This window comes from Juglans microcarpa x Juglans regia, chromosome 6D (assembly GCF_004785595.1).
Source record: "Juglans microcarpa x Juglans regia isolate MS1-56 chromosome 6D, Jm3101_v1.0, whole genome shotgun sequence".
Classification (NCBI taxonomy): Eukaryota; Viridiplantae; Streptophyta; class Magnoliopsida; order Fagales; family Juglandaceae; genus Juglans; species Juglans microcarpa x Juglans regia.
Genome location: NC_054604.1, coordinates 3,778,241 through 3,800,119, shown reverse-complemented (window position 1 = coordinate 3,800,119; position 21,879 = coordinate 3,778,241). Strand labels below are relative to the sequence as shown.

The following is a 21,879-nucleotide window of genomic DNA, read 5'->3' as shown; positions in this document are numbered from 1 at the left end:
TCCCGCCCAAAACTCATTTACTAAAAGTAAAACCAAAATGAACTGTTTCATTAAATCTTTCCAAGTCAGCTTCGGTCGGTGCACTTTGGTGCTCAAAAATGCTTGAAAGAAGAATTTTCCAAATTATTAATTATATTTGTTAGTGTGTGAATGGTAATCCCACATTGCTTATGTGAAACTCTTGTTTAGCCCAGTCCGTCTAAGTACAAGCACTTTAGCGCACCGATCCCACGGATGAAGCTGACATGGCAGTCAGCTTTAGTTTTTCTTTCCTTTTTTTGTGAAGAAAAAAAAAATACAAAAGAAGAAAAGGCTCTGTTTATCGTCTTAGTTTTACCATTTTCGTCTCCCCTGTGCCTCCCTCCATATTTGGTGAATTTGCTTTCAAGTAGAGTTTTCCCAGTATATATGCATTTACAAGGGCTCTTATCGTACACAAACTACAAAAATCCTTATCTTTTTTCCTTCATAGCCACCATCGATTGACCCAGAGGAGGTCATAGAGCTCTTTGATTTTTACTGGTTTGGCCTTAGAATCTTCAAGAAACAACTCCCAAACGTATACAATTCATTAGACTTCAAAGCAAACACAAATCATCAAATTCAAGAGTTAAAAGGGTTTATGGATTTGGGTTTTGTTTGCTCAAAAGAATATAGGAATTCAAGCTTGGCTTCAGTCATTCCTGGGTTTCAAAGATTTGGAAAGAAAGATGAGGAAGAAGATGTTGATGAATCTGCAACTTCAAGGCCTTATCTTTTTTAAGCTTAGGAGGTTTTGGGTAGAAAAAAGTCACAGAACCCATTGATGAATTGAGAAATTCCTACTTGAGCGATGACTTTGACATGAAAAATAATATGAAATGGTGGGATCACATCGTTGCTTCCACTGTTAGATGATGAAAATCTGGTAGGAATGGAAGAAGGAGAAGGGTGCGCCTCTTCAACACGCATTGTTTCATTAAACGGCTGCATTCCATGTCATATTCGGTGTGCATGGTTACGCAAATTCGCTTTCAAGTAGAGTTTTCCAAATAATTATATTACAATTCTAACATGATATTAGAGCATAGGGTTATGGGCCCACCATGCTTCCTTTGCGAATTGCATTACTTAATTCTATGTGTTGTGTTATATAATGTAGCCTATATATAAGAAACCAAGGGCTATACAAGAGTCTCACACTTAAGCAAGGTGAGACTATTATTTACAATTCTTAAGTAAGACTCTAGTAGAAGCTCTTTGCTTCTTATATATAGATCGCATTGTATAACACAAAACATAGAGTTGAGCATTATAAAGAATTGCACTATAATTCTAACAGTCTTTATTGTGATAACCCATATGATAAGAATAATGGTAGGTGATGTATGAGATCACACATAGGGGTAACAATATGTGACACAATCCCTTAACTTAATACGAACACAACACAAAATTAGCAGGTTTGAGTTTAATGTTAACGAGTTAACGGGTTAAAGTCAAAATGGGTTGATTCATTAATACATGATTCACTAACGTGTCAATTCGCTTAACCCGTTAGTAACCCGTTTAGACTCATTAAATTTTTTACTCAAAATTACAATTATATCATTTTTAACCTTCCAGCATGGGCGTGTTATGAGATATAGACTCAAACATCTTGGGCTTAAATTTGAATTAGGAGCACCCTGGATTACCTGATACATGGTTTTGGAGGGTGGGTAGTGTATCTAGAGTTTATTCCCTAAGGGTGAGTTTGAAGGGTTCTAACTTGGTGAGGTTCCATGTCATAAAAAAAAAAAATGTTTGGAATTGTCCAGTTGATGAACCTCTTTAGTATGCTAGCTTAAGGGCTAAAACTGCTGATAAAGCACTCTGAATCAATTTGATTTATTTTATGTTTGTTTCCACGCATTGGGAGCCAAAATTTGGAGACGTTTGGAGAATGAGATGAGAAATATGTTAATAGTAGTAAAATAGTTTGAGTTAATATGTTTTATTGGGATTTGTGAAAGGAGAGAAAAAATATTGAATAAAAATATTATAAAGTTAAAATATTGTTAGAATATAATTTTTGTTTTGAAATTTTAAAAAGTTGTATTATTTTTTGTATTTTTTTTTTTAAGTTTTGGAATGTTGTAATGATTAGATAATAATTAGATGAAAAATTGAAAAGTGTTTGTGTTAGAGTGATGTTTGGGAATGAAATTTTGAGAAATTTTGAAATAAGATTAGATGGTTTGTGTTCCCAAACAAGCCCTTAGTTTCAGCACTTTGTCCATGAGTAGTTAGTTATGGTCGCAACAAATTTTAATCACCATTCTTTCTCACAATTACACTAAGCGGACCCTTATCGTTTTGGATGGGATAGCTTGACATATTTTGGATCATGTCTTATGGGATAACAAAGAGCAAGGGTTACAAATTGTGGAATTATGGGTCATAGCTTGATAGAAATTATTGTTGAGTTTTTTGATAATTAATAAGAGAAATTTTAATCCAAGTAAATAGGCATAGCTCAAGTACACATAATGTATACAAATGAGAGCACCTACTTACAAGCTAAAAGACTTAGCCCGGTTTGTATTCGCAACTCATCTCAATTCATCTTAACTCATCTAAACTCATCTCACTACTATTCATTACTATTCATTAACTTTAACTCATAAATCTCACTACTATTCACAACTCATCTCAACTCATTTCAACTCATCTTCGAATCCAAACGACACCTTATTGTGAGAAAGGGCTTATTACTTTGACATCCTTTTTTCGATTGGGGAATTTTATGTTATGGCTTGACCGAAGCCCTTAATTACATTTTGAGAAGTGCTACAATCATAGAAATTTCACGAAAGTAAACTCACAAATCGACATGGTTTCATGTGGTACTTTAGATCTAGATTAGAATAAAAGTAACTTTACAATCTGACGTACCACATCAAGCCACATCAGTTTGTGGGTTTACTTTTGTAAAATTCCTATGTGGCCAAAACATTTCTCTTACATCATTATGAGAGAATTTATTTATGCCTTGACCTTAGGCTTTTTTACATTAAGTTGGCCAATTAACTTGTGGTTTGGGCCCATTGACTTGTGCTATGTTATTATTCTAATAAAAAAAAATGAAAAAAGAAACCTTAAGCATCTTATTGGGGTACGCAAAATAACAGACTTTAATTTCTGATCGATATTCATCTTGATTTTTGTTGTTGGCCAAATGGTGATTGGAAACCAAAATAGATTATCGATAAGAGTCGAGTTGGCTATCAAACAAGGTACATAAAATCTACACCATAACTTGAATTAATTTGGTTGCCTAGTCTGGAGTGGGGGTGATCGTTAATGGAAATAGATTTTCAATATCAATCAGGTCGCAAGTTAGAAATAGGGTGTTGAAAAACTAACAGTCTCAACTTGATTGATCCCCCATTGCCTAGTTTGGTGGTGGTGGTGTGAGTGGTTCTTGCGTCCACTAACAAGCCAACCAATTACCGACTGACAATTGTCAGCATTAGCGCAATGCACAGAACCAAGTGGTGGTTGGTTGGTTCAGTGAGTATTTCTCTATGCAGGCACATGTTTGAACAACCAACAACCAAACCGAGCCGAGCCAGTGACCACCTCAAGCATCTTGCAAGGACTTGCATCTCGTAGGAAAATGCTAGTCTACCAGAATTTCATTTATGGTCAAATTGGTAGAGTTTCTTCCCGGCCATTTTTAAGCTCGAGAATTGTAATCCCTTGCAAGATGAGTGATATACAGCATTGCGGGTTGGGAAGCCTGTCCCAAGTTGTTACTAAAGCTTGGGATTTTTTTGAATGTTTGTGTTTTTTTTTCTTGCACATATGCAGCCTCTAGTTGTTAATTAGCTGATAAATTAATTACTTTTTTATAAGTGATAAAATGGTTATGGAAACTTGTCTATTATTATGGCACAAACATTTTAACATTTTCTTTCTGGGAAATGGGTTGTGACCATTGTGTTCTAATCAAGCACAATCTAGACCTCATCATTGGAGAAAACTTCATCCATCAGCTGCTCAAATATTTTTATCATGGTCATTATGCATGACCTTGTAATTTGCTGGTTCTAGGATGTCTTCTATCACCACTAATTATGCTTCAATTTTAAATATGTTGATCAGTTCATAAGAGATATATAGATATTGCTCAATATACGAGAGACTCTGCTTTATTTGTGATTGTGAATCAATGTGGTTTGTTTTTAGATAAATAGTATAAAAGATATTTGCATACATTAATCAAACCATGAGGAAGTATAGTCATGTTTTACTCGTTTCTACTTTCAAAATTTTAATTTCTTGTGTTTGACGTGTGCTTGTTTCAGGCTGTTGCTATGAAATATATGTTAAAGCGGTAATGCGGGACGAAGCTCACAAACAAGCAAGGGCTGCAGGCGGGAGTGATTAAGGAAAGTGTAATAACTCTGAAGTACTTATTTTCCATGGAACAAAATCAGGAAAAAAAATTTAGCCAGGGAAAAAATTTTCCATGGAAGAAACCCAATTGAGCTGCCTTCAAGCCAAGGTAACGTTAGTCTTGGTGGTGGATAATTAATTAGAAACTTTTTAGTACCGATACTACTACTAGGAGAGGCGGGGTTTATTTGATTGGGTGGAGGAGAATTTCAATGCAGTGAATAAATATTTTTTAGTATTCGGTTGCCTTTTATTGATCGATATATCGGTTTGTTTTCATGGGCCAAAGATTACTAATTATGAACCTTTCAAAAACCTAATAGTTTACATTCCTAAATTACCAATGTTTTTTTCAATTTGCATCATAAATTATGAAAAGTTTCATTTTACATATTAAACCATCAAGGTTTGACAATTTATACTTATCAATCAATATCTAACCATTAGGATTGACTAAAATAAGATGTGGTATGATCAAAATTTGATGATTTAGAGTGTAAACTGAAAAAATATTGGGAGGACGTACATGGAGAATTGTCACAGATTGATTTAGAGGGGAGATGAAGATTGAGAAATGGAGGATAAAGGGAGAGAAGACGAAATAAGGGATGAAAGATTCTTAAATGGTGGTCAACGAGTCAAAGAGGGATAGTGTTAAGTTTAGTCTAGTTCACAGCCATTGGATTGCGCAGCTAAGGAGAATCTGAAGATGACACATGACCTGGAATGTAATTAGCTTGTTTAGCTTTATCGTATTGTCTTTTTATGAGCAGATATTAATTTTACTATTCTAATGTCCAATTTATTTATATTTTCGGTTGTATCCCGTTAATTGTCAAAGTTTGTATTGGTTGGGACCACACCAGTCAGGGGTCGGTCAAATGTTACTGCTGTGGTGAAAATATAGCCAAGACGGAAAGCATTATGGTTTTTTTATGAAAAAAATAATAGGCAATTATTTTATCTCTTCTATCATCTTCTTCTTCCCTTCGCACATTCTAAAGGTTCTCACCCTCAAAGTGAGAAAATTACCCTTATTCCAATACTAGTATCCATAGTGTTACAAGTGGTATCCAGAGTAATCGTTCCTTGGTTTCAACAATATGGGTGAAGGGACACGCCTTGAAAAATGCCACTGACTCACAATTCAAATGTCTGGAAACAGAAATGTTGGGTTTAAAGAAAGGCATCGAGTCTCAGTTCAGAAACCTCGTATATGAGATGTCTGTCTTGCTAAAAGAGAATTGGGGAACCAGCTGGTTGCCTTAACCCTGGAGTTGCAAAAGAAAAACCAAAATCAGTGGCAAGAAGAATCATCAACTGGCGTTACAATGTACTCAGAGAATCGTCAGGAGCAGTACGAAGAGGAGATGACCAGATCAATGAGAGTGGAGTTTCCTTCCTTCCACGGAGAGGATCCCAATAGCTAGATCTATAAGGTAAACTACTTATTTACCTTCCATAATAAACTACCACAACACCGATTAAGATTAGCATCCTTCCACATAGAATGGAAGACCCTTGCTTGGTTTCACGATATGGAGGAAATGGGGATGTTCCTGGTTTGGACTCACTTGTCCATGTCTTACTAGTACATTTTGAGTCAAGTGCTAACGACGATCCGATGGAAGCACTAACTAGGCTACGACAAACAGGCACTGTAGAAGACAATAAGGCCAATTTTGAAAATCTGTTGAATAGATTGAAAAGGTTCTCTGAAGAAAACAAACAAAGTTGTTTCCTAAGTGGCCTTAAGAATTAAATACATCTAACTATAAAAATGTTTAATCCTCCTAATCTGATTGCGGCCTACAACTTAGCAAAGATTCAAGAGGAAAATGTGGCACTGTCTAAAAGATATCATACAATACTACCATCTAATGAACCAGGGATTTTTAAAACCCCTTTGGCCCCTGCAACTGAGCAAACTAAAAAATGGCTAAGCCCCAACTAAAATAGGAAAGAGCGAGAGTTGAGCTATTATTGCGACTCTAAATGTAACCCGAGCCACATATGCCAAAAACCTAAACTATACATTTTGGAAGAGGTGCTAGAAGACGACGTGGAGGCAGAAAATGGGGAGGTACAGAACCAAGAAGCAGTTCCTAAGGCCTTAAACTTCATATATGTGGATGCTAACCCAGGAATTTCACTTCATGCCATCACAGGCTCCCTCAATCGTGTACAATGAGAGTTAAAGGGAAAATGGGTTCCCAATGAATCATCATTCTCATCAACACAGGGAGCACACACAATTTTGGGGACAACTACCTTTTAACCAAGCAAACAGGGTCGGAGTTAAGAAGGCTAGCAGGGAACAACTTTGTACTAAAGGGGAATGCATATCTACCAAATTCCGCATTCAGGGGTGACCTTTACAAACAGCTGCATGTTCTAGTGTTGGCTGGTTGCGACATGGTGTTGGACATACAATGGTTAAGAAGTTTGGGGTCAATACTTTGGAACTTCAAGCAACTCATCATGCATTTCACTTACCACGATCAGCACGTGCAGATAGAGGGGTTGGCAGCTTCTCAATTAATCGAGGAAGGGTCTACTCATAAGGACCCCAAGCTGGAGACTAGGGCTGTGGTGCTACAATTAATGGAGGAACCAAGGCTTGTGGACCAAGGGAAAACAATGAGACCAATACACAATTTGATGCAAGTTTATGTTGATGTTTTTGCTGAACCTCAGGGGCTACCCCTTCCAAGGTCCCATGGCCATGCTATAAACTTACTACCTCAAACTAAACTTGTTTTAGAGAGGCCCTATTTCTACCCTTACTTCAAAAAAAATGAGATCGAGAAGATAGTTAAGGAGCTGTTCAACTTAGGAGTCATTCAACCAAGTCAGAGCCCTTACTCATCCCCTGTACTGCTGGTCAGAAAAGTAGATGGAATGTGGTGCTTATGCATGGACTACCAGGCCCTTAATCAGGTTACAATTAAAGATAAATTTTTCATTCCTGTAATGGAGGAACTTATGGATGAATTACATGGTTCTAACATTTTTTCTAAGTTGGATCTTTGATCTGGATACTACCAGATCCATGTTAGACCCAACGATATTCACAAAACAGCTTTCCAAACACATGAGGGCTACTACAAATTTTTAGTCATGTCCTTTGGACTGACTAATGCGCCCTCAACCTTCCAAAGCCTCATGAACGAGGTATTTAAACCCTTTCTTAGAAAATTTATCTTAGTTTTTTTTTACGATATGTTAATCTACAATAAAAGTGAAATGGAGTATGTAGAGCACCTAAGGACTACCCTGGAAACACTGAGACAACATCAGTTTTTTGCCAAGCTCTCTAAACGTCGAAGGGGTTCAGGCAGATACTTGATTTCAAGACTACCCATCACTGAAATCACCTATTAGGACACTTGATTTCAACCCAAGGGGTTCAGGCAGATCCTGAGAAGTTGCAAGCCATGTTAAAATTGCTTCTTCCCAAGTCAATAAAGGGGTTAAGAGGGTTCTTGGGCTTAACTAGCTATTACAGAAGGTTTATTAGAGGGTATGGAGGCATAACAGCTCCCCTCACTTAGATGTTGAAGAAAAACAACTTTGTTTGGACACCAAAGGCAAAAATGGCCATTGAGAAATTATAAGAGGCTGTAACATAGCCTCCAGTCCTGACCCAACGAGACTTCTCACAACCGTTCACCATAGAGTGTGATGCCTCCGTGGAGGCAGTGGGTGTAATGCTTATGCAAGGGGATAGACCCATCACATTTTTTTAGTCAAAAGCTGAAGGGGAGAGCACTACAACTCTCAACTTATGAAAACGAATTATTCTCATTAGTCTTAGCAATCCACAAGTGGCACTCATATTTACTAGGTTAGTCCTTCATTATCAAAACTGACCAAGAGAGCCTAAAGTATTTACTAGACCAAAAGGTAGGTACATCTATGCAATAACAATGTGTGACCAAATTATTAGAGTATGAATTTGTCATAGACTACAAGAGGGGAAAGGAAAACAGAGTGGCTGATACACTCTCGAGGAAAGCAAATTATGAAGAAGCAACTATTTGCCTCATTTTGTTTCCTTCAGTGGACTGGGTTAATGAATTGAAAAGTGCCTATGCTGTTAACAACCACATACAGACACTCCTATCCAGCACCTTACCCGCCCACTATTCCAACTGAGAGGGCTTACTATTTTACAAAAAGCACTTACATATACCTAAGAATAAAACCTTTAAGGCTATAAGTTGTTGGAACTGGTCCACAATAGTGCTTTGGGTGGTCATGCAGGTTTTGATAAAACTATGGACAAGGCTAATAAAGAATTCTATTGGCCATGCCTCACAGTAGATGTGAAAAAACACATTAGGGAATGTGATGTATGTCAAAAGGTCAAGGGAGAAACCAGCTGCCTGGTGAGACTCCTACAGCCACTACAATACCCTCTCAACCATGGTCTCATATAACCATGGACTTCATAGAAGGCCTACTCCCTTCATAGGGTTACAATTGCCTCTAGGTTGTCGTGGACCGCTTAACCATGTACAGTCATTTCACACCATTGTCCCACCCTTGCACAACTAAGACCATAGCCCAATTATTCCTTAAACATGTGTTTAAACTTCATGGCCTTCCACTCTCCATAATCTCAAACCGTGACCAAACTTTCACCAGTAATTTTTGGCAAGAATTTTTTAAAATCCAAGGGACCCAGATGGCTTACTCCACTGCATACCACCCACAATCCGACGGTCAATCCGAAGCAGTAAACAAAAGTATAGAGAACTATCTGCGGTGTTTTGCTGGAGATCGACCAAGGGACTGGTCCAAGTGGATTCCCTTGGCTAAATGGTGGTATAACACAAATATCCATGCCTCCAAGAAGATGACCCATTTCGAGGCAATATATGGCTATGCATCCCCCTGCATTCTTAGCTATATCCCTAGCACAACACGAGTAGAGTCAATGGGGGAGGAACTCAAGTTAAGGGATCAGATTTTACAGGGGTTAAAACACAATCTCCATAGTGCCCAAGAAAGGATGAAGAAGTATGCGGACATGAAAAGAACAGAGAGGGAATTTACCATCATCAACTAGGTCTATCTTCGACCGCAGCCCTACAAGTAGATATCGGTGGCCTAGAGAAGAGACCTTAAACTTGCTCCAAGATACTACGAACCCTTTCAGGTGTTATAAAGGGTGGGATCTATAGCCTATTGCTTGGATTTACCTCCATCGTCCAAGATACATGCCACCTTCCATGTGTCTCAGTTAAAGAAGAAATTAGGAGCAAAGGTGACACCTCTAACCACTATGTCATTGGTGGACGCAGCGGGGACCTTAAAGCCCAAACCTGAAGAAGCCTTAGCTAGCCGTATGGTCAAGCGCCACAGCAGACCAGAGGTAGAAGTGCTTACCCGTTGGTAGGGACAAAGACCTGAGAACACCATTTGGGAGTTATACAACAGGTTGAAGGAGGTGTATCCCCAAATTGTGGGCAAGGTGTTCTAACAGGGAGGTATTGTCATAGGTTGATTTAGAGGGGAGATGAAGATTGAGAAATAGAGGACAAAGGGGTACGAGAGAAGACAAAAAAAAATGGATGAAGGATTTTGAAATGGTGGTCAACGAGTCAAGGAGGGATAGTGTTAAGCTTAGTCCAGTTCACAGCCGTTGGATTGCGTAGCTAAGGAGAATCTGGAGGTGACACGTGACTTGGAATGTAATTAACTTGTTTACCTTTATCGTATTGTCTTTTTATGAGTAGATGTTAATTTTACTATTTTAATGTCCAGTATATTTCTATTTTCGGTTCTATCCCGTTAGTTACCAAGTTTGTATTGGTTAGGACCACACTGGTCAAGGGTCGGTTAATTGTCACTGTTGTGGTGAATAATATAGCCAAGATGGAAAGCATTATGGTTTTTTTATGTAAAAAATAATAGACAATTATTTTCTCTCTTCTATCATCTTCTTCTTCACCGCTTCACACATTCTAGAGATCCTCACTCTCTAACTGAGAAAATTACCCTTATTCTCATACTAATATTCGTAGTGTTACAAAAATACAGCATTTTCTATTATTTTTCCAGTTGCACATGGTCAAATGATTCAACCTTTTATTTTACAAGTTTAGTAATTAGAAGAGCCCAAGTACAGGCTACCTACCACTTGTTTACTTCTGACTTTTTAAAATTTTTTTTTTCTTTTTCCATCATGCTATTTTATTTGCTAATCGGATAACAATATTCGTACTTCATTAATAGCTAACCAGAAAATAAAATAACTGCAACTTGAAAGCGTTTATAATATCTACTTTAGCTCTACATGATCTGCCATCTTACTGCCTTCTTAAATTTAGAAGCTGATATAACTTTGTACTTAGAAAAAGGAGTTGATAGAGGGATTCATCATCACCCCCAAAAACCAGTCGGTGGTTTCTTCCCGCCATAACCCATAAGCCGCATCCTTATTTACTTTTTAGCCCTCGACATGAAAGTCACTCAAAACTTTTCAAAGGAAGAGTTGATGTTTCACGACAATGCTTTACACGATGGATCATGAACTCCCATCAGTTTCTCTTGCTATAAGATTAACGGCCTGTCTCCTTTATTCAAGGATCAAGAAAAAGATCAGGAGGTGGGTCTTTTAAGCAACCACTCCATTAGTAGTAAAGTGCATTGCTGCCTAACCTTACACAGCTCGTAGCAATGGATCCACTGTCCACAAATATATATATATATATATATATATATATATATATATATCAAAACCACATTTTTATGTAATTTTCCTCTTGGTTTATTTCGAAATAATGGAAAAGGGTGGGCATTAATCCTTTTGTTATTTTTTTCTTTCTTTTTGTTAGTGTTGTACTAACTATCATGGAGTGTTTGTCACCCCTTACTCATGAATTTGCTTCTTTATTGTATGAGCCTAATTTGGGTACTGAGGTATCTCGAGAATACCGTATTAATATCTATTATTTTATTATTACTTCTCATATATTTTTTATTATTATTTATTATTATTTAATATTTTATCATTATTTTTTACTACAATTTACAAAATACATCATTATCTAAACGCAACGATAAACATGCATGCCCTTAAGAAGGGAAAAAAAAAAAAAAAAAAGAAGAGTAAATGTTATGTTACTTTTTGGCAAGGTCTAAGATTATACAAAAAGGCTAAAAAAAAAAAAAAAAAGAAGAGTAAATGTTATGTTACTTTTTGGCAAGGTCTAAGATTATACAAAAAGGCTCCCAACTACTGCCCAACTAAATATGAGCACTTCTTTGTCTTCTGAAATTGATTGATTCATTGTGGGGTTAGGAGAAAGGAAATAATTCAATGTGGGAGATGATTGGGTGCAGAGAGTTATATCTTTCGCCCAAAAAGTCTGAGATCCATAAAAGATAATATAAGACAGAAAAAAATGTTACTATCAATTGGAGAAAGTTCCTTCAAATTTCAATACAACTATGTGTGGTTACCCTTTTTTTTTTTTAATATGCAAAAATAAGAGGCGGGAAAAAATATTTGTAGATTAGTTCTATCTATTTGAGATAATTATACTAACTCATTATATACTGCATATATATATATATATATATATATATATATTTTAAAAGTTACAAAAGAAAATAAGGAGTACAAATACTTTTCAAGCGGGTTGAATCATAATTATATCTCATTTTAGATACGAATATTCATATATCTCAACTATAATTAAATAGAGAAAATGGAATTTTCAAAATTGTTTATCCAGCATATAATAATTGGATTCAAGATCTTGATTAAGTTTAATTTTCACATTTTAATTATAAAAATGATACACGTGCAACTCTTTTAATAATTATTCACATAATTCTATTTTAAATTAGGAATATTTTTATAAAATAATTTATAAAAATAAATAATCTTAATTTAAAATATAATTATATAAAAAATTACATGTATATCATTATTTATTTTAGAAAAAATGACAGTTTTTTTTTCCTATTTATTTGTTCGGTTTTTTGAAGTTTGGAATGAAAAGAAATGATTGAGTTGAGCTGTAGATGGTGCATGGAATCCAACCGGTCTCAGAGATGTTATAATAATGACAAAAAAATTCGAAAAAAAAGGGAAGATTGATTGTGAACTCATCATCATGAGTTTTAATATTTATTTTACCTTAGAAAGCCGAAAGGTATATTTGCGTCACCCCTCTCTCCACCATATCTTAAGCGCGTTTAAGACACCCGCTTTACCTTCGTTCAAATATGTCGTCTTAAAAAAATAAAAAAACTGAGTTTTCCCTACTTTCCTTAAAAAATTATTTTAATTTGTAGTGTAATATTCATTTGTATTTATAAAATTCAAAATCTAATTTTTCATTTGAATTAGAGAAATATCTTAATTAAAAATTTTATAAAATTAAATTTATGTCTATAAATTGATATAATTTTATATAATATATTAATTTTTATTTATAATAAAATAATTTTACAATATAACGTACCATATTAATTTATTTTAAGTTATAAATCTATTTTTATAATCAAAATTTAATGCGACGAATTATGATCTCGTTTAAATTTAAAGATGAGTTGAGATAATTTTATATGAATTGAATAAAATATTATTTTTAATAATATTATTAATTTAAAATTTAAAAATTTAAATTATTTATTATATTTTATTTTAAAATTTAAAAAAATTATAATAATAAAATAAATTGAAATGAATTTCGAATCAAACAATTAAAAGAAGTTCATAGATAAATTTTTTTGCAATGCAAATATAACTCACGCGTTTGCTCAGGAGAGTCGTATAAAACTACAGGCACGTAAAAACCGCGGTGTGTTCGAATATGTGTACCATTATTACTCTCACGACCGTAGGAAGGCACGAATTTCACAGTTGAGCTGTAAGCGATACACGTGTCTTCTTTAAGGGTAATATCGTAATAAGATCCTTAGGTGTCAGTCAAAGCCATCATTATTTAGACCAAACTATCCCTGGTGTGCACCACTAGCAATTTCTTTCTGAGTAGTTTTTTCCTTTCTATATTGCCTAAAGTCTAAACAAAGGCCAGTTTCTAGCTAGTTGGTTGGTTTATCTGACAACCTCTGAGCTGTCTATCTGAGAGTTGGGAGTTTGAAACAGATACTGAAAGTGTGTTTGGGGAGAGAGAAAAAGTCTTCTCCCTAGGAAAGTGCCTGAAGTCGTTCATTTTATCGGGTCTGGGTTTTTTTTTTCTGTTTCTGGTGGTGAAAGATCTTTTGGGATGGCAAAATTTGCAGGGACTACCCAGAAGTGCAAGGCATGTGAGAAGACAGTATACTTAGTTGAACAGCTTACTACTGATAACAAGGTGTACCACAAGGCCTGCTTCAGATGCCACCATTGCAAGGGTACCCTTAAGGTGACAACCTAAAAAATAGACTTTTTATGGTAGATAGACACATGGGCACACTTCTTTACATTGAGTTTCATGGTCTGTAGAGAGCTCTTAGGCTTCATTTATATGATCCCATCACATCATATCATATATGTTCCCAGGTCTCTGTTTTATCGCTTTTGTACTTGATTATGGATCTTTTTAATCTTGTTTTTGTTTGGAGATCACGATCAGGGAGCTTATATGGAGTATTGGAAATAAATATTATGATAATGGATTGCATACTCTGTTTGGTCGATGATGGGCTCATGAGTCATGATGATCATTGGGCTGATTTTTAATGTTGGAATGATCCTTTTAACAATAGTTTCTTTGAGCAAAGCCTCGACTTATTCACGATTTTGTTCTTTAAGAAGCTGACACTAGGTCTGTGTTGCATCAAGAGCCCAATTGAGCTGTACTTTGATGTAGAGTTTTGGATCAATTGGGATTTATGAAATCCTGAAAAGTACTCGGAAATATGCAAATAATCCTTGCCAGTATAAGCGGTAAAGCGGATAGGGAATTTCTTCTTAAAAAAATTTTGGATGAAATTGCAGAATAATATAAAAAAACAGAGAACTTTGTCGGATTTTTGTTTTTTGAAAAGTAGAACTTAGTCAGAATGCTGAGAAGTAGCCCCAGGAACTCATGCTTTAGGCAATTTGAAAGAAATAGTTTTATTTCGCATTATTTGTGTTAGTTTCCTGTGTAGAGAACATGACTGACTAAGGGCTTATCAGCCAAGATGGCAGCCTCGGGTTTGATCTCTTAAGCTATTCTCATAAGGTTTCTTTCACAATCTATTCACAATGTACCATCTCCACCATTGATTTGTTAATTATCAAGTACTGATCTGACAACTGTGATATGTGTGGAAGGATCAAGATGATACATTGTGATTATCTGTTGTATAATTGGATTTCCATGACAGCCAAAATAACATAAAAAAATGAATTGTTGAGAGTAGAATCACCGGCAATGTCGCAAGATTTCTCTGTTGTATAATTGCATTTCAGACATGTAAGTTGAAACTTAACTGTGGCATAAAAATTTGTTAAAGTGGTACTCCGAGTTCATGACATTAATTGCTACATAATATTGAAGTGCTTGAATCTAGGTGGTCAATTATTGGCTTTTTGTTCAAATGAAGAGGGATCATGTAAAACATTTTTAGCTGTTTACATCAATTAATGGAAATTAAAATTAGGGATTTCCTTCTTATCTCGTGATTGAGAGAAGCATGAGATTGGTTCTAACTAGCCACCAGACAATGCCTTGGGCCATTGACAACCTATCCTTTTCATCTTTTGCTGTCTTTAACTTCTAGAATTTTTGCAATCATTACGTGAGTACCACTTTAATCTTCTCCAGATTCTTCTACCTTCTTAGCTGGTCAACAGTTGGAGCACTGATGAGCGTATTTTGTATCTAATCTTAAATTTAATTACTATTAACCTGTTTGCCTCAAAATTTGGATGTTGGTCATTACATTATCTGCTTTACGTTGATAGGTCACAATGCACATTTATTTACTTCTCTTTATTTTTTATCTTTGCTTTTTATTGTTAATGATATAGAGGTCTTGAAATTCTGGTCTATACTGTTTCTTAAAAGGTTTTAAAGTACATCGAAATCATTTTTTGCTGTTTCTACTTTGCTGATATATTTCATTTTCTTCAATATCTTTGCAGCTAAGTAATTATTCCTCCTTTGAGGGTGTTTTATATTGCAAGCCTCACTTTGATCAACTGTTTAAGATGACTGGCAGCTTGGATAAAAGTTTTGAAGGTGATTGGCTGTCATTGAGCATCCATATTCACTTCTGCTTGATGAGCATATTCATAGTTTCTTTTTTGTTTTCCCTTCTATAGGTACCCCAAAAACTGTTAGAGTTGACAGATCTGCTAATCAGGTAGCTGAAGCCTTATTTTGCTAATTTTACTTTTCTAGTCATAGAAAATCCAGTTGAGTGGAGGGAAATGCTCCTTATAACTGATACTGAGTCCTTAATGTTTACTGAAGCTTTCTTTTACTGGGATGGAACTGTGCAGGTCCAGACTAACAGCAGAGTTTCAAGTTTGTTTGGTGGAACTAAAGAAAAGTGCATTGCATGCAATAAAACTGTATACCCAATTGAAAAGGTAAATTTTGGCAATTCGATATCTAATTATGAGCCCTATATAAGGTGATGCATTTCATTAATGTCATAAGATTTTTGGGTGTCTACTCAGCACTAGAGTTTATTCTCCTCAGTCAAATACCTATCATGTTCTCATTTAACCATTACATTGTGCACGGCAAATGTGTATAGAGATCCATTATTACTTACTTTTTGACCAGTCCGATGGATCTTTTTTGTCAATTAAAGGATTTTAACAAGACTTACTTTAAGCAGTATAACATTGTGGCACCTGCTGCTCTCTAACCAGAGTCCCAGAAACCATTAGGTGATTGTGGGAAAAAAAAGAAAAAGAAAAACAAGAGCCTGTATAAAAACTAAGAAAAAGATTTGAAACTTGTACATGATGTGAAATTGTATGAATAAGCTTGTTTGAAAATTTTTAAATCTGAGAATCCATAATAACATTATTGACGTGTGAAGTATAAAAGTTGTACATTAATCACAATCCCTATTGCTGGAGGGAAAATCTCACAGTAATCTTGGAAAATCTCAGTTCAAGAAAATTAGAAGTGTATATATGAAGCACTGCACATATGCTCAGAATGATTAATAAAAATGGAGGTACTGCCAGGGGCCAAACGATGCTTTGTGTTGGTGCTTGAAGAAGGTGGCATGCATTTCAGCACATTTTGAGTTGCTGAGAGAGAGAGAGATGGTGCATTACCCTGACGCCTTTCTCTTTTCTCATTTTTCTCACTTTTCTTTCAGGTGGCAGTTGATGGTTCAGCATACCATAAGGCTTGTTTCAGGTGCACTCATGGAGGCTGTGTGATCAGCCCATCAAACTACGTAGCCCACGAGCATCGTCTCTATTGCAAGCACCACCACGCCCAACTATTCAAGGCGAAAGGCAACTTCAGCCAATTTGATAGGCGTGAAGAAGTTACAGTGGTCAGTGAGAAACTCCCCCAACTTGATACGCAAGAAGAAAAAGTGGTAGCCGAAAATGCAGCGGCAGAATAGTAATATGAAAATTTCATGGTATAATATGATATCACTCGGATGGTGGATTTCTCAGCAAGAGTTGGGAAGCAACTGTTATGGCATACGAGAATCTTTGGTATTCGTTTTGATATATATAAATATATATATATATATATAACTGTTAATCCGGTATAGATATTTATTTGGCAGAAGAGTGAGCTGTGAGCATGTTGCTGATTTTTTGAGTGTGAGATTGAAAGGGATAAATATATTAGAGTTGGTGTTCATTTCTTTTAATAAACAATGTGGCAAGCCCAGTTTTCCTGTTTTCCATCTTTGATTGAACCTTGATGTGATTTCACGTTCTATAGTTACAGTGTCTCTTCTCATTGCTAATGACTGCATTTTTGTGTTTGTTATCTTTGGTACTGCTCTACAAAACGCTGACGGGCTTTCCCCTTTATGATCTTTCACGCACACAGGAGCACAACACAAACTTCCTGAAAATCATGCTTGATATGTTGGCATATTAATGTGTACAAAATGTGCTTATAGTCCTGGTCTGACCTTTTTCAGCCGTTTTCCAAATGGCTGGATGCTAAATGCTATGATCCTTACTTTAGATTGAAACTGGTGCAGATCTTCAAAGAAGTAATGCTAGCCATCATCCTTTTTACAACCGTACTCTCACAATCCCATGGTTGTTGCAAAAATGATGACAATAAAGCAAAAGTAAACAAGCAATAATCAAACAATCAATCACACGACATAGATTTATGTGATTTAGCAACATGCCTACGTCTACAGAGCTGTAAATGATTTTATTATGTTGAGGAATCACAAGGTACACTTTTGAGACGATTTTCATTGTTCAAAACGGTCATACTATACAAAATAAGCATATTTATAGGGGGAAATCCTAATTTTTATTTTTTTGCAACATTTGCTCGAGCGGAGTGTCGAGCGCGCATCGAGCGAACTCTCTGTCTGACCTTCATTCGAGCCCATTGTTGAGCGAACTCTCTGCCTGGGTTTCGCTCGAGCCCACTGTTGAACGAGACTCGAGCGAACTTTCTGTCTGATCTTCATTCAAGCTAAAAGTCGAGTGAACTTTCTATTTTGATGCTTCTTGAGTGAAAAACAAGGCCAAGCCTCCTTGAAAATCCACTCAAAAATCATAACGAATTATTGTCGGGTCGGATCATCAAGTAAGGCCATCATAACAATAAACCTTAAAGACAATGTGCACACAAAGTGTTTGTAAAAAACCTCAGTAACCGTGATTATCTAAGAGTCTTCTAGTTGTCTATTTTATAGTAGAGTATAATATTACAAGATGTATATTGCCGTTAGACACGTTGATTTATATATACATGGAAAGTGTAAATGCAGGAATATGAATATTGAACCAAAAAGGGAATTGTCTAGCCGTTGCATGTGATGGACTTTCCTTTGAGAATTTGGGCAGCTGCTGCAGGAGATGATAAGTCTTCCAATTGTGTGGATTCTATAGCCGTTGCATGTGCTTTACTTGGTAGCTCCTGTGATTGTGTAATTTGAGTTGATGATTGTTGACTATTGTTAATAAACCTGACTCCACAAACCCAACAACAATGTGGTATTTAATTATTAGAGACTATTATGTTTTAGGCCAACCATTTGATGCCACATCAAGGAATTATTAGAGGATGGTAACTAGAATTTTTCTTTCCAAAGTGGTCTTTGATGGGTATGACGGACACACCCAATACATTTTCTGCCACCATTCTTGAAACTGGGATATCCTAGTCTTCTAATCTGACAGTGGAAGCTAAGAAGTGAAAAAGCAGTCAATGAAGCTGAATTTGGAAGCTCCAAAAAATAAAATAAAGGATCCAAATTTTATGCAGAAGTACATGCATTTTAAATTACTTGGCTCCTGTTAATGGCGAATAGCCAATAACATCATGGTTTAAGAAGAGGTAACGATCCAACCAACGCACCGATGAGCAGCATCAACAAAAATTTGTGTTTCGATCATAGTCCCCTTTACCGATCTCCCCTTTGAAATCACAGTTGCTTAGACCACAAATGCTTGTGATCAGAAGGTCCATAGCTACATACCTTTTCATTTGATCCATTTCCATTTAGAAACTTGTACCTCGATCTTTCATGTTTAACCACCACACGCAGGGCCTAAAACTCTGCCACCCCAAGCAAAGTCATGCCCAGGTTGTCTCTCGCTCTCATCTCATGCTTCCTTAACCATCTTTCTCAATTAAGTGGAACCTCTTCGCCAACAACCCCCATCAGTCTAAGAATCTTATTTGATCAAAGTTGTTGGTCCTCATAATTAATGCCTATTCCAAGCACAAGAACTCCGAAGAATCTATCTATCTTGTCATCAAATGCTAGTGTTAAGTGGGCCAGTAATGAAGCACACATTCACCATCGTGATGGACTTTGTGTTGGGGGTCAATAATTGCTGGTATATGGAAATTATTCAGGGGTTTAGATCAGATTTGTTTGTGGCTGAACAAGAAGGGTTTTGGTCAAGATTACTACCAAAGTCTGTATACATAAGAGTTCTTGACATGATCTTATCAGATTACAATGAATATGTTGATTACAATAACAAAAGTACAAGTTACGTTAACAACATGATAAGATACGATATGTTTCATAGTGTCATCTGGCCGAGCTCTGATTACGATACTTGATCTGTTGCTCAGTTCCATGACCTTGTTCAATTTCAGAGACGCATGGAGCTGAAGAGTCTTTACTAGTTGCAGTTGAAGTGGTTAGGAGGTGCAAGCCTCGTGTAATCTCTTAAAAAAAATATAATCGATTGTATAAAAAAGTAAATTTTTTCACGTGAATCTTATTTTCTTTCAAATGACTTGCACATCCTAAACTTTCACATCACAATAAGGTACTTACCATTTATGCTGTACTTGGGAAAATGGAAATGCCTGGGAAGTTTCAATAGAATGCCTGAATGTATTCGCGTGGACTAGTGCTCTGATTGTCATTCAACTTCGAAAGCCATCTCCCAAGTTATAAGTAATGGCTGCCCAGGAAAAAATAAATAAAACATTGAAAGTCAGCAACACATGCAGTAGAATATGCACTCTGCAGTACCTTTTTAGACGGAATATGCGCTTGTGATGACTATTGATCGTTATCTTTCTTCCACTGTCGGCAACACATGCAGTAGAAAGTTGCTTTCAAACAATACGATCGTATCCAAACTGCTGTTAGGGACAATTTACATACCAAAGCGGATTTGAAAAGATACTGTTTGTGATGAAAAAATGAGCTATTATTTGCGCTGTATTAAGATTTTTTTTTACTTAAACAATTTTATCAAAAGAAGAAGCTTCTCCACAACTTAAAGAATCTGATGGCATTTTCTTTGATTGTTCAAAATAGAGCCAAATTTCTATGTATGATGCTATATATTTGCTAAACAAAGGCTAGCAATTGATGGCCCGCACGGAAGAAATTCTATGAACTTTACAGGATTTGAAGGAGTGCAATGCACCTGGATTCTAACTCAAAACAAAAACGCAAGCTGGATTCAATTGTCCTACTCAAATTGTAGCAATATCTCCAAGTGTTAAAGAAGGGAAAGTCGGAAAGAAAAAGAAGGGAAAAAAAAAGGGCCATCTTTTGCTTTACTAGATTTGGCGTGTCATGCTCTAGGCTCCAAAGAGAAATTAATCATGCAAAGCGTAGTGAGGAAGATTCGCTTCTTCTCGTGCACTAAAAAAATGTCAAAATTTGATGGCGAGCTCTCTCTAGGTCAAAAATGGACAGTCATGATTATTGCAGGTATTACGTAAAGCTTACTGCTTCTGCCAAGGAAGAAACTTCTGAAACCAGATGCTGATGTTTTCTTCTTATAAAGCTCTTTTGTATCTTAGCGTGTTCTAGTTATGTTGCCGAGAGCTGCGCGCATGCAGAACTTGTTTTTCCTTTGCCTTTTTGGACTAGGCGCTTAGAGGATGAGCATTTGCAGAAAAACTACAGCAATTAATCTTCTTGCATTATAGTTTATGAGATAACATGAGAATGAACATGAAAATGTGCAAGTATGTATAGAGTATACCAATCTTTTAACTTTTCTTGGTTAACCAGAATGAGTGACAATTACTGACATTCGGCTGGTAGGCTTAAAGGGTCCATTGGGTATGTAGTAATATTTTGATCACTTTACAATGCCTAGAATTTATACTTCGTCTTCATAGAAGAAGATCAACTTTAAAAGGACATATATATATATATATACACACATATATATTGCTCAGCCAACGTCTAATATACATAAACACGGACATATTGTTGATAATTCTTTCAGGCACACAACTACAGAATCTATTTTGTCATAAATGAGAAGAGAATTTGGTGAAAATCAGTTGTCTTCAGCTGTCCTGTTTCCAATTTATATTCAGTTAGACTTCCAAAGCAATGATTAGAACTTTTGGTCCTCATATTATCGGTTATCTGTTTGTTCTTCGCTCGATTCTATATATCAGAATTATTGTACACTGGTATCGAAAAGCTGACCTTTCTGCAACTCTAAAACTATTTGTCTCTCAACTGTTTTCTGTTCTTAGGATGCATGGCTGCCCAAATGCTGGAGATAGTTAGCCAGACATGACATATGAAAAGACCATAGCAGAAACAACGCTTGATATCTGGCTGCTTTTACCCTCAGAAGATTTTAGTTTAACCATCATGGTGGATTCAGCTAACTAAAAATGATTTCTTCTTGTTTTTTTTTTTTTTTTTTCTTCTAAATTCTGGCCTTCTTTAATATATATTCATGGGGTGAATTACTCAATTTTCGTTGTTTAGAAAATATGTGAAAGATGTTGTGAAATTTATTCTCAGGCGTTTGGCTAGTTTGAAAAGTATTTATACACAACCACACTTGATTCATCCGACGTTGCACTAGAGCAA

The 21,879-nt window shown here is 35.9% G+C and overlaps 1 protein-coding gene across 1 annotated transcript; it reads left to right on the top strand.

Annotated features, from left to right (window-relative positions):
- The first annotated feature begins 13,441 nt into the window (after positions 1–13,441).
- On the top strand, positions 13,442–17,266 carry LOC121236046 (LIM domain-containing protein WLIM1-like). The gene is made up of 5 exons (XM_041132540.1): positions 13,442–13,811; positions 15,521–15,617; positions 15,701–15,741; positions 15,881–15,970; positions 16,720–17,266. The coding sequence occupies exons 1-5, from the start codon at positions 13,674–13,676 to the stop codon at positions 16,972–16,974; spliced, it is 621 nt and encodes a 206-aa protein (XP_040988474.1). The 5' UTR covers positions 13,442–13,673; the 3' UTR covers positions 16,975–17,266.
- The last annotated feature ends 4,613 nt before the right edge of the window (positions 17,267–21,879 follow it).

Coding starts and splice junctions, on each gene's coding strand:
- LOC121236046 (XM_041132540.1), top strand. CDS start 13,674: ATGGCAAAATTTGCAGGGACTACCCAGAAGTGCAAGGCATGTGAGAAG. Junction 15,618..15,700: donor CTTGGATAAAAGTTTTGAAG/GTGATTGGCTGT, acceptor TCCCTTCTATAG/GTACCCCAAAAACTGTTAGA. Junction 15,971..16,719: donor CTGTATACCCAATTGAAAAG/GTAAATTTTGGC, acceptor CTTTTCTTTCAG/GTGGCAGTTGATGGTTCAGC.